Source organism: Panthera onca, chromosome E1, assembly GCF_046562875.1.
Source record: "Panthera onca isolate mPanOnc1 chromosome E1, mPanOnc1 haplotype 2, whole genome shotgun sequence".
Classification (NCBI taxonomy): domain Eukaryota; kingdom Metazoa; phylum Chordata; class Mammalia; order Carnivora; family Felidae; genus Panthera; species Panthera onca.
Window position 1 is genome coordinate 935,443 of NC_138352.1, and position 17,341 is coordinate 952,783.

The following is a 17,341-nucleotide window of genomic DNA, read 5'->3' on the forward strand; positions in this document are numbered from 1 at the left end:
GCTCTTTGCCATCCAAGAGCTTACAGTCTAGTCTAAGAATCAAATGTATATTGAATTTTAGACTAATTACAAAACAGTGTATCAAGTGTGCTTGATCCTTAGAGATGAAAATACAAATGTTGAAGAGAAACAGATGTAGAATACCAAAGAGGCTAAGAGAGTGGGGATGGGATCACTGAAGGCTGACAAGTTTAATTAAACTCTGAATTTCCTTGTGGCCTGGGCTCAGGCTCTTCCCGTGAGTTCATTTCCCCCACATTCTAGAGAGGGAGAAAGTGGCCTGGTACTATCACCAATAATAAACATGTACTGAGCTCCTCCTGTTTTACAAGATCCTCTCTAGGAGTTTATACTACTACAAATGGAAGACTTTTGCTGAGTTCTGAAAACATTCATCGAGAATTTATTACATGCAAGTAGGATACGTAAAAAAAGATTAATAACGGAATAAGGTGACATATGTTATGCAGATTCAAGATGAGGTAACAGTGATCAGAAGCTTCCTGGAAATAGGGGGATTTTGAAATGGTTGCTAGAGAATGGGTAGAAGTGAGGCAGGTCATGGGGAAGGAAAAGATTTCCCATGAGAAAGCAAACATGACCAAAAGTGAGGATACAGAATATTGTGGGAGAGTCTAGAGGCAGTGAGCACATCCATTCGGCCCAAGTAGAGGATTTTCCCAGTGGTGTAATGTAATGAAACTTAAGCATAGAGAGGAAGTTTGGGGGTAGATTGTGGAGGACCTGGAATACCCAGTAAAAACGACTGGGCTCTCTTCTACTGAAAGCTTGTAGGATCATTTTTTTTTAACAGTTTTATTGAAAGACCACTCACATACCAGAAACAAAGCTGTGCGTTGGCAGAGCTTACACCTTAAGTACCAGCTTTCCCTCCTGCTCTGAATTTTCATGTTTTTTGGGTTTCCTCAGGCTTGTGTTAATACTTACTCTTGTAGGTGCCTCCATTGCTCTCATGGACAAAGAAGGGCTGACAGCCCTCAGCTGGGCTTGTTTGAAGGGTCATCTCTCAGTAGTACGTTCTCTGGTGGATAATGGAGCCGCTACGGACCATGCTGACAAGAATGGCCGCACCCCATTGGATCTGGCAGCTTTCTATGGTGATGCCGAGGTGGTGAGTGCCTTTAAACAAGCCTCTGGGTCATAGGGATCTTAGGGAAGGTTCTCCGTCCATAATGTTATCTAGGGTTAAGGGTAGAATAACATGTAGATGATTCCTGATAGAAGGTTCTCAAATCCCTACTTGCTAGAGGACAGGAGTATTCAAAACACCACTAAAGACGAAGAATACAGGAATGGCCTGTAAATACCATGGTCCCAGCCTGGTTTAGACTTGTGGTTAAATAAAGTCCAGGCAGCAGCCAGACTCAGTGGAGCAGCGCTGAGCCCTTGCACTTGTGTTAACTGTTCTCCTTGATCCATGTCCTAGGTCCAGTTCCTGGTGGATCACGGGGCCATGATCGAGCATGTTGACTATAGCGGAATGCGCCCTTTGGACAGGGCTGTGGGGTGCCGGAACACTTCTGTTGTTGTCACTCTTCTGAAGAAAGGAGCCAAGATAGGTAGGAGAAAGGAATAAGGTGCTGACCATCTGTGCCCAGGGGCCAGACTGGTCCAGTGGTCTGGCCGCCCTGGGTGTTTGGTGTGAGTGTGTGTAGTTTCCCCTCTGCCCTGGCCCAGTTATTGTCCAAGTGAACAGAAAGGCTCTTGGCCCAGAGCAAGCACCATCTGAGCCATGGTCTACACTACTCTGTGTCCAGAATCACATGGTTATCTGCCATGCCCCACGTAGCCTTGACCGGGAGGCTACTCTAAGCACATCTTGGTGCTAATGCCTCTGTGCCAGCCCCGCCCTGTGAGCATCCTCGATCCCTGCGCTGCCCTGAGCCTCTGCTTTCCCTTGCTCTGTATGTGCTTCCGACTCTGCAGTCCCTGCTGCTGCTGTCCCACCTGCTCCCCCATCCCACAGACCTGTAGGCAAGGGTTGGCTGATATGCTGGCTTTTTTGCTGCCTGCCTCTCACTGCTGCTTTTTCCTTCTTTTTTTTTTTTTTTTCACCTTCATCCATTTTTTTTTCCTCTCCTACAACTTTTTGTTTTCTCCTTTCTTTGAAGGTTGTCAGACGTTACCGAGTCGCCCACGAGGTATATTTCACCGCTGTCAGCATCAGGCGTGGTCTGATGGCTTGGTCAGCTTTGCCTTCTCCTCTTTGATTTAGCCTGCATGAGTTCCCTACACCTCTAATCTTTTAATTTACTTCACCTTAAAAGAAGATTTTTTTTAATGACTGTTGTAGAGAATAACTTGAACTTTTGATAACTAACCCTGAAAAGCTTAGTTGGTAAATAATTCAGGTGTCTATAAACTAATCAATTTAACCTCTTCTTTCTCTTTGTGGGTAAAGTCGTCCTCAGTAATGTTGGCTTGTTTCACATCTTTTGACATTCAAATTGTACTCCTGCTTCAGAGTAAATCCCAGGGAGGCCTATTTGATACTTACAAATTAAGGGAGCCTTTAGAATCTTTAATGGTTCCCCTTCTGCAAAGTACAGATTTTTAAATTAAGAGACTAAACAGCTAGGGATTTTGAGTCCCAGGTTCTAAAATAAATTGCCCTTTTTGGATTTTTTAAATCTTGTGGTGACATTTAATGCAAACTCTTTCTCCCGATTACCTTATTTAAAATAACTCCAGACTTAGCCATGGCCTGCCCAAATACAACACACAGGCTTTGCTGCCCTCCTGTGGTGCAGGCTCAGACAGTTCAGATATTCTTATTTTAAGGTGAATACAAATCCAACGCAGCTTCTTGGCAGTGGGAGTCCCTAAGATACTCCCAGGTCTGAAAGATGAGGAAATTGTTGTGGAGCAAGTTGTTCTCTCAGCAGAAATTCCCCCAGGATGTTTTTTTCACCTAGCTTCCTACCACCCTTACATTGTCTGAGTTTTTTACCCATCATGCATCCTGTACACTACAGGTCCAGCCACATGGGCGATGGCCACCTCCAAACCAGACATCATGATCATCCTGTTGAGCAAGCTGATGGAAGAGGGGGACATGTTTTATAAGGTGAGAGGAGGAAGGAACAAAGTTTCCTCAAAGCAGCCACTGACTGTTTTCTATATGTAGAATCTACTAAAGTCTTGACACTCTCATCCTTGTCTCTAGAGGCAGAGGGAGAATGCCATACCTCAGTGATGGGCTCATAAGTTGAGGATCCTGAGTTTTAAATTTCCCAACAAGAGAGCAAAAGTAGCCTACATAAGCCTGCAGCTGATCAATTTAAACACCAAATTTTACCTAGTTACTAATAGGTAGTTACATAGATTCTGCATGGAATCTGCTGGAAACTCATGGGACAAGTCAAATTATGTAGTACAGATACATAGTACTGTGTCAGGGGCTGCCTGGCTGGCTCAGTCAGAAGAGCACATGACTCTTTATCTCGGGATTGTTAAGTTTGAGCCCCACGCTGTGGGTAGAGATTACTCAAGTATATAAAACTTAAGAAAAAAAAAATTACGTGTCATAGTTCTCTGGTTATGTTAAGATTAGCGGCATCTTCTTCTAAAGGTAAATACAAATCCAACCTCACTGAGATATCCCTGGGCCCGAAGATGGGGAATGATTATGTAGCACATTATTTCCATGTCCCACCCATCCCTGTGTAAGAAGTGTACAGAGTTCCTGGGAGCAGGGTTGTATTTCCTGAGGACCCTTTGTGTGAAAGTCATGATAATCTAGGACTCTCAGGCTTCTATGAAACTTGAGTCCTGACCCAGCCAGGATTTCACGTGACTTCCAAGAAGGGTCTCATTACTCTAGGACTTTGGGATAGCACTGCTGTCAAGAATCTAAGCCCTGGTTAGAATATAATTTCTGATCTTCTGAGACAAGGAGTCCTACCTCCTAATGAGGTTAGGCAAGCTACTGCTGTTCCCACCCAGAATTCTACCTTGGCCAACTCTAGATCTGTCCTTAATGAATGGTGCTGCAGAGAAAATCAAAAGGTCAGGATCCCTGGTGGAGTTGCAGCTGTACAGAAGGAATGGAGTAGATTAAGATCAGCTAAATGAATGGGAGATGTCTCGTGCATCATTCTGAGCTCAGCTGATAGATTTTTCAGATACAAAATGTAAGAAAAGTTCAAGGCCCCTGTGACCAGATCCCTAGGCTGGGATTTACTTCATTGTGGAAAATCCCTCCTGCACAGATGGATCACACATTCTAAACTTCTCTTCTCTACTACCACCTTACCCCAAGCCTTTTTTAAAAACAGGGGAAAACTGACTGATACTGTTTATTCACTGAGATTAGGGAAGCAACAGCTAGACTGTTTTAGCTCCCACCTCCTTGTAAGGAAGAGAATGACCTCTCCTAGGGGACTGGCAAGGTGGGACATCAAACAGGAAAAGAACTTTCCAGGCAGGCCAAAAGTAAAGAAGTAGTAATAACTCTGGAGTGGTTGAGACTAGGAAATGATGTGTGTCCCAGGGAGATCAGGTCAAGAAAAAGCTCCTTTGAAATGAGCAAGGTCCGTCTCTTGGGAATCCAGTTGGGAAGCTGGAGGTTCCAGGTGTTGGTTCTCTGGCTTAGGTCTTGGGTATTCCCTTCAACCTTGCCCTTCCTGCCAGGCGAGTTTCCTGTTGAAAATACTGGGCCCTCTGCTCTCACCACCAGGGCCAGACCTACTCCCTAGGCTGGTGGTTGGGAGGGCTAGCTTAGTACTTGCTGCGGAGAGGAGGAAGGGAGTGGGGCCACACCTCCTCAGCTGCTCAGCAGACCAACTGTGTGTTTTGCCGTCTTGTACTCCCGTTAGAAAGGTAAAGTAAAGGAAGCTGCCCAGCGCTACCAGTACGCTCTGAAGAAATTCCCTAGAGAAGGGTTTGGTGAGGACTTGAAAACCTTCCGGGAACTAAAGGTGTCTCTCCTCCTCAACCTCTCTCGATGTCGCAGGAAAATGAACGTAAGTCCCTCTCCTCCCAGCTGCTTTCTACAGCCCTGGAAGTTGACAGCCCGTGTCACTCACTGGCTCTTACCAGGCCCCTGAAATCGTTCTCTGCCCCATTTGGAACTTGGTTGTCCTTCACAGAGCACTGACATTTGCAATTTGAAAGAAATCAAGTCTAAGTACAATCCGTATCTGAAACTATAAAAAAGTTAATGCTGTGGGCACTTCGGTAGCTTTATGAATTTTTAGTTCCCACTGAAAGTGATTGGAATACCATCATCATTACCTCCTACCCCCAAGTCAGTTTTCTGGTCTTTGGGAAAATGTGAGAGCAGTGGTCACTAGAATTCCAGCTGCAATTAGATATGAATTTTAGTCACACCCTTCCTTTCTCATAGACCCCTAGTCACTTAAGGCAGGGCTGGAAAGAAGGCTCAGGACCATGGACTTCAAGGTTTATTTCAAAGGCTAGTCTTGAACTTTTCCCTCCTCTCCTCATCTTTTTACTCCAGCGTGCCATGTCCATTCTTGTCAAAGAGGGAATCTTAGAACTCTTCCTGGTCCATTGTTATCTCCCACGTAGTACTTGGTCCTTCTCACCAGCCACGCACATACCGTCTCTGATGCCCTCAGCCACTGCTCCTGTGACACACAGATGCTCCCAGGCCAAGAACCCTCTCTCAGAGACTGGGAGTAGCTGAGATCGTGTCAGGAATCTCTGACAGCCCCCGCCTGAGGTCTCACAGTTACTTCAGGAGCTAAAAACAACCCACGCCAAACAGGAATGCTGATACTTAGAGAGCTCAGCTGTGCAGAAGTGAGATTTCAGCTGCAGGGGCAGGGGGTCTGCTGGCATTTCCAGAGAGGGGGTCTGCTAGCAGTTGTGTACACGACCTTCACATCCTCCGTCTAAACCCTGGCAACGAGAAGAGCCTTGTAGACGCACGTGTCTCAGAGGACACAGTTACGGCCCAAGGAGGCAGAGTTGCCCCAGGTGCTGAGGAGAGGGGGAACACAGTAGCGGTTCCTGTGGGAAGGGGACACCCCAGGGGAAGGCAGTGAGGCCCTTCTGTGAAACATAACCGGATCAGCAGTACCCAGGGTCCCCCGTGGCAGCAACCCGTGAGAATGAGATGAAGCTAGGAGCTGCCGCCAGCCTGCTGCCTTCTCTTTTGCCTGAACAAATAATCTGCTCCTTAGAAGCATTCCAAATCTTGCCAGAAATGGTGATTGTCCAAAAGAAAAGAAGGGTAAGGTTGGAAACAGAGTAGCAATAGGTGACTCCCATAAGATGGAATACTTCCTCTCTATAGAGCTCCACACTTGCTCAGAAACAGGTGACAGCCACCCCCCATGACCAACACTGAACCAAACACCTGAGGTCTGTGTCTCAGAGATGGCCCATCACTTTTTCTGGTTAATTTCTACCCATGCCCCAGGCCCTTGTTCCACCTCAGGAACACGCATGTCACCAGATGTTACTGTACTAAGGCTCTGACATTGAAAGAAGAGAAAGCACTCTGTCTTTAGCTTAGTATGGAAGGCTGCCTTTAAACGTACGGCTCTGTTACCCAGGTGCCTGTTCCCAGGGTTCTCCTAGGAGGACATATGAGACCACACTCCTCAGGGACCCCACTCCTCAGATCACACCCTCAGGGACCCTCAGGATCAAGAGATGAGGGGACAACACAGACCCCGGTCATAGCCTTGGCCCTCTCTTATTTTAATTTTTTTGTTTTAAATGCATCTAAGTAGGGAACCAGTTCAGAGAAGGAGAGGCCAGAGAAGCCCCTGTGAAATAGAAAGGAAAACCAGTTACCGAGCCTCTGCCATGTGCCGGAAACCGCATCGGGGGCTTTCCAATGCGTCATCCCACTTACTTGCACTTGCAGAGTAGACATGGGTGAGAACACACGGCACACCCTCTCAGGGGCTCCAGGGGGGACCAGAGGCCTGAACCCAAGTCTGTCTGGGGTCCCTACCCTATCTGGTCTCCATGGTCAGTGCGGTTCTACTTTACACAGACCTCATCCTGCTGGAGCTCGCTCACCCATTAGGAAGCCGAGGAATAGTGGGTGTGACAGGAAGCCGGGGGTAGGATGAGCGCCTGCGTGAGGTACATGGATGTGTTTGCCTCACACACACCGTGTAACAAGAGTCCCGGTTTCCAACTTCAGGAGCTTCACTGGGTTAACATCTGGCTTCTGGGCTAGAAAGAACTTCGTTAGAACAGCAGAAAGAAGGCAAATTAAAAGTATCTTCATGCTTCTGGGCAGATAAATTCCCTGGGAGCTGTTGCAGGGCCACACAGGGCAAAGGTGAAGGAACTCCCAGTCTGGGCCACGTGGCTAGAGCCGTGCCAGGCATGTCGAGAATCCCAGGTGTTCCATCCATTAATGTCAAACAAATGTACCTGTAATCTGTTTTATTCCCAAATTGTCTATTTTTCATATCTCTTCAATGACTCATTTGCACACCTATTGTAATGACAGGATTTTGGAATGGCGGAGGAATTTGCTACTAAGGCCTTGGAGCTGAAACCGAAATCTTATGAAGCTTACTATGCGAGAGCAAGGGCCAAACGCAGCAGCAGGTGAGGAGAGAGAGAGAGAGGGTGAAAAGCAAGAGATCTCTGTTCCGAAAATCCGGCCAAAGCCATGTAGGCCGTCCTGGGACCTATGTACCCAAATGTGTCTATCCCTGAGGACTTTTAGGGCCAAGCTTTGGGGATGGCTCCCATAGCGCAGAGTTCCGCTTAAGACTGGCAAGTCTTCAGGGCTGTGGAGCTCTACAACATTTCACTTTGGGAGAAAAATGCCTTTGCGTTGTTGGAGAATGGCACCTTCTTCCAAGAAGCCTCTGCCGTATCTCAGTCACTTTTTAACCCCTAAAGCAGATAGCATAAAGAGACACTGGTGACTTAAGAAGAGGTCACATAAGCAAAACATCTTCCTGGCCCTTTTAGAGAAATAGGATGGGTCACTTACACCACAGGCTCCTCTTTCTTTTCCTAGAGGCATTTGAGGAGTCCCTGTGGTATTCATTCTTCCTTCTGGGGCTCTCCTCAAGTCTGGTGGCATCAAACCTCCTCCTCACCTAAATCCCCACCACCACCACACCACACACTCATGGAGACAGGAGGTCCTTGCTGCCAGGATTGAGGGGGCCCAAGAGAAACTCCATCCCTCGTGTCCATCTGCTGTGGCTTGGCCAATGGGAAGGAAAGGCTCCAGAAAGACCTAGAACCAGCCATCACTGATCTTTGGATAACTTGTCACTGTCCTCGATGCTTCCTGCCCAGTGCCCTCCCCTTCTCCTTAACATGGCCTGGGAAAGAACTGCTTCAGGGTCAGTGTTGTGGCCAGGGGCGATATGGTCCTGAAAAACCAAATCCAGGTTAAGTCTCAGCAATGATGGTGGCAGAAATATTAGTCTTAACTAGCTGGGGTAACAGAGTCCTTACAGAAGCTTGACTATCAAATTCTCTTTTTCCCCAGATAATTCCTTCCCCACAAGGCCAGTTGCCCCTTTCCTGGGCGATCTTAATAGAGAGGATGGGGATATCTCTGAGAGTTCTTGTCCTCATCTGTAAATTAGAATCCGAGTTGCCTAGTCAGCAAGCGTCATACCTGCCCAGCTCTGATGTAGCAGAACAGAGGAGCAACAGTGCTGGGGGGCAAGGGGAAGAAAAGGGCGGAGGACAGTCTTCTGGCCTAGGATGGAACAGGCCTGAAATTCGGAGCCAAAATATCGAGAATATAAAGAAAAAATTATGCTGCATCAGCAAGATTCTTAAATATTGTAGTTAACTGTTTTTTTGCTAAGCTAATTGACAGTGACCCTGTAAATGACAACCCCACCCAACTCTGATACTGCCTGGTGTGCATTTGGGCACTAAGAGAATCTTCCTGAAGGGCCTGGCTGGACTGATGAAATGGGGCCATTTCTCTACTAATCCCAGAGAGGCCAGAAGGAAGATGGAGGGTAAACGGGCTAAGGAAGCATTCTGGACTCTTCCAGAATGACAGCCTACCTGTTTCCTTCCTTACAAATCAAACAAAACCACCCCCCAGACACCCACAGATGCCACCCCAGTTCTCTAAAATAGCGACCGTGGTCCTCAGCCCTTGGTGATTCCCGTTGATTCAGAATAACCCCGGTTCCTGTGTTTACATTTTGTCAAGCAGACAGTTTGCAGCAGCCTTAGAGGATCTGAACGAGGCCATCAAGCTCTGCCCAAACAACCGTGAGATCCAGAGGCTCCTGCTGCGCGTGGAGGAAGAGTGCCGACAGATGCAGCCGCCGCCGCCGCCGCCTCAGCAGCCGCCTCAGCCACCGCTACCAGAAGAAACGGAACCCGAAGCACAGCACGAAGATGTATACTCTGTACAGGATATGTTCGAGGAGGAGTACCTGGAACAGGATGTTGAAAATGTCTCCATTGGCCTCCAGACCGAAGCTCGGCCCAGTCAGGGGCTCCCGATAATCCAGAGCCCGCCCTCCTCCCCAGCCCATCGGGACTCAGCCTACATCTCTAGCTCACCGCTCGGCTCGCATCAGGTCTTTGACTTCCGTTCCAGTAGTTCTGTAGGTTCTCCCACCAGACAGAGCTATCAGTCCACCTCACCCGCTCTTTCTCCAACTCACCAGAACTCTCACTACAGGCCCAGCCCACCACATACGTCCCCAGCCCACCAGAGCGGGTCTTACCGCTTTAGCCCCCCTCCCGTGGGAGGGCCAGGCAAGGACTATCCAAGCCCTCCTCCGTCCCCCCTCCGTAGAGGCCCTCAGTACCGGGCCAGCCCTCCAGCTGAAAGCATGAGTGTCTACAGATCCCAGTCGGGCTCACCCGTGCGCTATCAGCAAGAAACAAATGTTAGTCAGCTTCCTGGCAGACCAAAATCTCCATTATCCAAAATGGCCCAGCGGCCCTATCAGATGCCTCAGCTTCCTGTGGCAGTTCCCCAGCAAGGGCTCAGGCTACAGCCTGCCAAGGCCCAGATTGTGAGAAGCAACCAGCCCAGCTCAGCGGTTCATTCGAGCACCGTCCTCTCCGCAGGGGCCTATGGCCAAGTAGCCCACTCAATGGCTAGTAAATACCAGTCTTCGCAAGGAGACATGGGAGTAAGTCAGAGCCGGTTGGTTTACCAAGGGTCAATTGGGGGGATTGTAGGGGATGGGAGGCCCGTGCAGCACGTCCAGGCCAGCCTGAGTGCAGGTGCCATCTGTCAGCATGGAGGGTTGACCAAAGAAGACCTTCCACAGCGACCTTCCTCAGCATATCGAGGTGGTATGAGATACAGCCAGACACCACAGATTGGCCGTAGCCAGTCTGCATCCTATTACCCGGTCTGTCACTCAAAACTAGATCTGGAGCGCTCCTCCAGCCAACTAGGTTCCCCTGATGTGTCACATTTAATCAGAAGACCTATTAGTGTCAACCCTAATGAAATCAAACCCCACCCACCAACTCCCAGGCCATTGCTGCACTCCCAAAGCGTAGGTCTGCGCTTCTCTCCATCTAGCAATAGTATCTCATCAGCCTCCAACCTCACTCCTACCTTCCGGCCATCTTCCTCGATTCAACAAATGGAGATCCCACTAAAACCGGCGTATGATAGGTCATGTGACGAGCTGTCACCGGTGTCTCCCACTCAGGGAGGTTACCCCAGTGAGCCCACCCGATCCAGGACCACACCATTCATGGGGATCATAGATAAAACAGCCCGGACTCAACAGTACCCCCACCTTCACCAGCAGAATCGGACCTGGGCCGTGTCATCCGTGGATACCGTTCTCAGTCCCACGTCTCCAGGCAACCTGCCTCAGCCTGAGTCCTTCAGTCCACCATCATCCATCAGCAACATTGCCTTTTATAACAAAACCAACAATGCACAGAATGGCCATTTGCTGGAGGACGATTATTACAGCCCCCATGGGATGCTGGCTAATGGGTCCCGCGGAGACCTCCTGGAGAGAGTCGGCCAGGCCTCCTCGTACCCCGATGTGAAGGTGGCGCGGACCCTCCCTGTGGCTCAGGCATATCAGGACAACCTGTACCGGCAGCTGTCCCGGGACTCTCGACAAGGGCAGACATCCCCTATCAAACCAAAGAGACCATTTGTGGAGTCTAATGTTTAAAAGACGTTCGTTGGAGTGAGACCCATATGTTTTCACTGCACATCTTCAGGCTTGGTTTCCACATCTGAGGTAGTTCTCTGGCTTAATTTCTCATGCAGTTTCTGTGTGGTGTTTAGAGGTGGCAGCCCCGTGCTGGAGTTCTTTGCATGCAGCCGACTGGGAAGCTGGCCTCCCGTGAGCCAGGACTTCAGTTTCTCTCGTCTGTGCCCCAGCCACATGCTCTCTCCCTCTCTTCCGATGCCAGCGAGGAGATTGTTGTGCCGTGTGCTTTAACCCAGGGAGATCAGACACACTGGTCAGCTTTTTCCAGGAGACAATCGCTTTCACTGATGTTCTTGTTGTGTAAATGTCTTTCTCCTTTTTTACAAAAATAAGATGTTCTTGTTCGTTTTCTTCTAGGAACTTTAGAAAGAGTATGACGCCCCTTTGCCTTTGCATTCTTATCCAGTGTTATCCAAATAGCCAACCCCAGTGCATTCTTGTGCCATGGTGTCCTCCCCTGGACTGCCAGCTCCCTGCAGTCATCAGGTCTAGAATGTTCATTTAGATTATCGCTGGTCTTCCTACGGGGGCAAAAGGATCAAGGAGAAAGAGAAGAAACAGGTCAATTAAATTAGAAGAAAAAAATATATATATATATAATTATTTGAAATGTCACTATGTTGATTTTTCAAGAAGCGTTTTATGAATATTTAAAGAACAACTATCCCTTTAAATAGTTCACCCAGCCAAGGAAATTGGATGAGAATCATGGATATTTTTAAATAATCCACTGAGAGTTATCCTTTAGGTTTTTAGCCAACAATTAACTATTAAAAGCTATTGATTTTCCATGGGGGGGGGGGGATACATAAATACATAGAAAGAGAGAGGAAGAAAGACTGTTCTGGATTCTCAGAAAAAGGCTATAGAAAATCTCTTGTCTTGGCGAAGTCTACTTTTTAAGTCCTGGTACATCACTGAGCATCATATCTCATAAAAGCAAACTCTTCGCCGAAGTTTGGTACAATAGTCCTGTCGGGTCTTCACCTGGAGCCACATTGTGTTCTACTGGCCCTCTTTCTTTTAAACCCACATGGTACCGTGAAGAAATTGGTTCTTTGAGAAGCAAATTGAATTCTCTTGGGGCTGTAAGACTTTATTCCTGGAGTTTGCACCCAGGACTGTTGCACCCCATGCCAGGTGTCGTCTGATTCCGTTTCAAGATCTATAGTTTCATTATCTGTTTACTCTAGGAATTGTTTCTTCATTTCTTTCTCTAGGTAGGAGGGTTTGGGGAGTGATCTTTGAAAACCAGGCACAGTGAAGTGTTTCAGGGAGCAGACAGACCCCTTTCAGCCCTGAGTGGGGGAACATGAGATAGATAGCAGGTCCTCTGATGCAGTTACCCTCCACACTTCTTCTGTGTCTTGAGGTCGTTTGCTGACCTGTCCTTTGCGTGACTGAGGCCAGCACAAGATGGACAGCAAGAACACTGAAACCAAAGCCTTAGCACAGGCCTGGTACTGACTGCGCATCAGCTCTTAGAACTTAAGAAGCTGAACAACAGAGAATCAATTCTCTGTTACTACGAATCATTCTGCTCTTGTGAGTAAAGAAAGGGCTATAGGAAGGGCAGTTTCCTGAATAAAAATCCAGATGTGACCAGACCTGTTTGTCATAGTAAGTGTCCTCTGAAAGTATCACTAAGACCTGGGGAGCATGCAGCTGAGATCAGAAACATTTCTCTACCAATTTAGATTCTGCCAAATGGACGGACCCCTCAGCCCCCAAGCCCGACACAGGCCAGGACTTGTCTCGGGGCCAGCTCAAGACCCAGAATCTTCCCACTCTCAGATGCCCAGGGACTGTCTCCTACTCAGACCAGGGTGGGCGCCAGTGTCTTGTCCCTTCCCTTCCCTTCCCTCTCTCTTGCTTCCATCTAGAAGGGGAAGTGTAGAGCTGTAGCATCAGCCTGCAGCCGGGAGCCCAGCTCCCGCTTTGCCCAGGTCTCAGCCCTACAGGGCCCTTTGCATCTCACCCCTCCCTGCCCACCTCTCACTGAGGAGCTGCTGCTACATTCTGAAAGATGTCCGTGTCTGTGAGGAAAGTGCCCCTGTGTGTCTGGAATGCCACACACACCACCTGCACTCAGCTGTCTAGGTGAGCGAGCAGCTTCTGCACCTCCCAGACATGCCACTGATGCCACTTGTCCCCAGGGTGTCTCTCGGCTTTCCCGGACAAACCGGAGATTTAGGGTCTATGCCTTATTGGGCAAAACACTTAAAACAGTCAAAATGCCGTTCTTTTTTAGCCATTATAAGAGGGAGTGAATGTCACTACTGGGCGCCAGTTGAGTTTGACTAGAAAATGCCGACTGGACCTGATTGGGGGCAGGAGACCATTTTTCCTTGCTCAGCTGACTGCCCATGCCCTGTTGTGCTACTTCACTGCCATGGGATGATCTTAGTACTGTATCCCGGAGACGCCCTCTCCCCCAGCAGCACTCACTGAGTCCGTGTCTGGCTTCTGGTGGGGGAAGTTTTTCAGATGAAACTGGTTAAGTTCCAGTCACCCAATTCACACACCCTGAAATGGAGACAGTGGTAACAGACTTTAGCCTCTAGGTTTCTCACCAAATTGTACGTTTGTGTTCACCCAGAATTCTTGCACTAATGGGTTTCCATCACATCATGTCTATAAATGGGTGCACTTTACTGTTTGAATTTGTAACTCTGATAAATACTGGATATTTAAGTGTGCGTAATGTCTTCATTAGAAAATAGCAGAACCGCTCTTGTCTTTTAGTGTATCTTTCAAGGGAAAAAAACGGAAAAAAAAGGAAAATCAAGCAGTGGATCACAACATTTATAGCACAAGAAATAACTGTTGTATATAAGCATCAAAAGGATTAAGAATTTTTAAATACAAAAAATATTTGCAGTGATTTTAAAGTGCTTTTCCAGCAATTTTCTTAGGGACTCCTGAGACATGGTTACTTTATTTACTGGATCAGTAAGGCACACAATTAACAATTAAAAATTAATGTTTATTTACAAAGTAAAGGGAAAACCTGTGTAACATGAGAATTTGGCATGGACAAAATGGAGACCATTTTGTATCTGCTGTTGTATCTTGTCCGGGTTGCAGACGTGCACTATTAAAGCCCCAAATTAATAGAGCACAAACCCTTCTTGTTCCTCTCCCACGTGCCCCTCTTTCTAGATGTGTTTAACTTAAACTCGAAGGCTCAGGAAAATTCCACTAATTAGAATCATGTACAGTACCCCAGGTCGTTGTCCAGAGATACAAGTTTGCTAATTTAGTTAAGCCTGGATTATTAAACACTTTTCCTAAATTATTGTAAACAACAGCCTAGAGAAAGGTATTCTCAGTCCTTATATTGTATAGTAGTTTATGAACCCCTCTCTAAATATTGGTATTTTTATATCCCAGAGATGTACCCAATAGAAAAATTAACCAGTATCTAATTTAATATCCATAAGTATTTTCCTTAGATTTTAGTCATATACAGTGGGTTATGTAGACGTCACCTTGCTTCAACCATATTCTACCACTAGGTGTCACTGTGGCTCTGCACCAGGCTCGTCTGGTGGCAAAGACCGGCAGCGCGTCCTCTGGAGGGGCTGCTTCCAGGGCAGCAGGCAGGCCCAGAGGGTTCAGGAAGGAGGGGACAAAGACCTGGAAAGGGGTCTTCACGCATCCGTGCCAGTCGTGGCAAGATAAGCTCTTTGACCGCTACCTGCTTTTGGACCTTCAGCCAGGCAGAGGCCCGGAGAACGTTGACTAGAACTCCCTTCCTCTGATGGCCGGGTGGGTATGAGGAAGTCTCCTTTACTCCCCATGAGCTCCCCTCTCAGTTCCTCTTGGCCTCCAACTTGTACAACTCCAGAGATGTCACAGGTGGGTGGTTTGGTTCAAAAATAGTTATTTTTCTACTGAAGAAACGCCTTGGACAAAACCAGTTGCTCACTGAACCTTTGCCACAAAATGGAACAGGCTCCCCAGGGGGCAGGGTGTCCCCTCCCTGTCCCAGCCTCTCCCACCCTGTCTGTCTGTCCTTGGGCTGCCCACTTCTCACGAAGCCAACTTGCAAAGGCAGCCTGCTGCTGCTTCCACACCAAGGCCTGTGCCGCCCCGTTGCGCGCACGTTGGGAGGTGTGGCTTTTTCTCCTTTTCCTCTAGGAATTCCAGACTGACCATCTACCATGACTAACAACAATGAACAAAAAGGGCTTAGGGGTAAGAGCTACCTACAAAGACGTGTCATGGAAACCTTCACCATGCAATGCCTTGAACTCAGCTCTGGCTGCTCCCAAGAAAAGGTGGCTGGCTGGGGGCCTGGACACAAGCACAATGGGAATGGTGGAGCCACTGTGCAGAGCTACTTGAATAATCACTGGGTCTTCATCAACTCCTTTTATAACACAGACCACTCAAGGGCTGAAGTGTTGGTAACCTGCATTTCGGTGTCCAATGCCTCACAGCTGCTGAACCACCCTGAGATGCTTGTGGCCACGTGATGGCCACAGTCAGAGCTTTGAAAGTCAGTACCAAATGAATGCGTAATTGGACACCAAAAATCAAGTGTTACTTTCATGTTTCCTCACCCATACCATCTCACTTCTTCCTGCTGACTCTGATAATCTCCACTAAGCTGACCTGTCAGGTTTTTAGCTGAATGCATATAGATGCAGGCCAGCATCACTCTTGTTTTTCAGACAGACCTACTCTGTGGACAGGAAGGAGCCTAGCTGCTTTGTTTTTGTAGCACTTACTGGCTGGAGTTTTCTTTTGCCTAATCGCTAACCAGAACACCTGGTTAGGGGGACTCCCCTCGATCCCTTCGGTCCCCAGGACCAGACAGAGAGTTAATTCTGGAAAATTTAGTACTTGAATGTACCTGCCTTATTGTGTACCAGCTTACTGGAAAAAAAGATAGAAAAGCCGGCTCCAGATCTCTCCTCCATTCACAGGTTATTTTGGAAATCCTGTAAGTTACACTTCCTGTTCTAGTTTATTTTTGTTTTTGTTTTTTCCTTTGGCTGATTCCTGCTGAGTGGGGCCAGTTCCTCCTCAGGCTCAGGGCAGGTGCCATTCTCAGGCATGGCCTCCTTTCCATCCAGCGCAGCATCTCCGTCTCTGTTCTGTCTCCTCCAAATCCAAGATGATTTTAATTAGTACAGACATGTACAGTCTACAATTAAAGAGTGATTTGTACTAATATGATTTTGATTCTTCCTCCTCTTTGCTGTCCTTTCAAGACACTTGCTGGAAAAAGCTTTAATGCACTTAGTTTTCCTTTAGGTTTTCTATGACTCAGATGTAAAGGACTTTCTCTGTACAGTATATTATCCAATGCATGTTTGTTCTCTCTCCCGATATATTGAACACCACACAGTTGTGAACTCGTGCAGTGGGGATGTCCCGCACCCCACAGAGGCATCTAGCCCCCTGTGTATAAGGAAAGACATTTTCCTTTGCTGTACTTGCTTGAGCAGTTGTATTGTCTGTACATGTGAGCTGTGTGAGGTAGATGTGAAAAGGTAAATGAATGCATTCTCCTGCCCATGTGTACAGATCGCCATCCGTACAATGAACTGTATGTATGAAAGCAAATGTACTTATTTATAAAGGGTAACACTTGGAAAAACACGGTGTTGTGGTGCTTTCTCCTTACGTTACGATACCTGCCTGGGGGGGCTGACTCAGGCTCCCCCTCACTGAGGCCTGCCGTGCCGAGGAGCCCTCCCCCAGGGACACGACTTTGGCAGGTTAAGACAGAGGCCACATTCCTGATGATTTGGTTGGTCTCTTGCGGAACAAGCAGAGTCACCCCTTTGGGCTCGTATTCACTCAGCGAAGTGACTGAGCACCTCCTCGGAGTTGGGACAGCGCTGTAGGCGCTCGTGAGATCTGTGGCTAAGACAAGACGGTTCTAAGGGCCTTTCAGTGAAGGCTTGCAGCGCCCACTGAGAAAGAGAGGCTTTTTCTTTGGTGAGTTTCTCTCCAGCCAAACCAAGGGAGCACCGAGCTCTTCTTGTTTCATTGTAGTAGCTGAGGCCCGCACCCCCGTCTTGCTGCCTGAAGCGGGCTGCGGTGGGAGCCCGAGGTGAGGGGACAGCCCCAGCTAGAGTCCTTGAGGCTAACTCCGTCAAAGCTTCTTCCAGTGGCTTCATCTTCTCTTCAGAAATCTGGCCAGAATTTGCCATCCTCACCGTCTAGAGAGC

General features: G+C 47.9%; 1 protein-coding gene across 1 annotated transcript in view; it reads left to right on the plus strand.

Annotated features, from left to right (window-relative positions):
• The window catches only part of TANC2 (tetratricopeptide repeat, ankyrin repeat and coiled-coil containing 2), a 291,625-nt gene extending 274,859 nt beyond the window's left edge, over positions 1-16,766 (plus strand). Inside the window, exons 18-24 of the mRNA XM_081791317.1 lie at positions 957-1,132; positions 1,448-1,580; positions 2,133-2,162; positions 2,997-3,088; positions 4,839-4,985; positions 7,463-7,563; positions 9,158-16,766. Of these exons, the coding sequence (XP_081647443.1) occupies positions 957-1,132; positions 1,448-1,580; positions 2,133-2,162; positions 2,997-3,088; positions 4,839-4,985; positions 7,463-7,563; positions 9,158-11,111 (2,633 nt within the window). The 3' untranslated portion in view covers positions 11,112-16,766. The remainder of the gene's footprint in view (positions 1-956; positions 1,133-1,447; positions 1,581-2,132; positions 2,163-2,996; positions 3,089-4,838; positions 4,986-7,462; positions 7,564-9,157) is intronic.
• Positions 16,767-17,341: the final 575 nt, after the last annotated feature.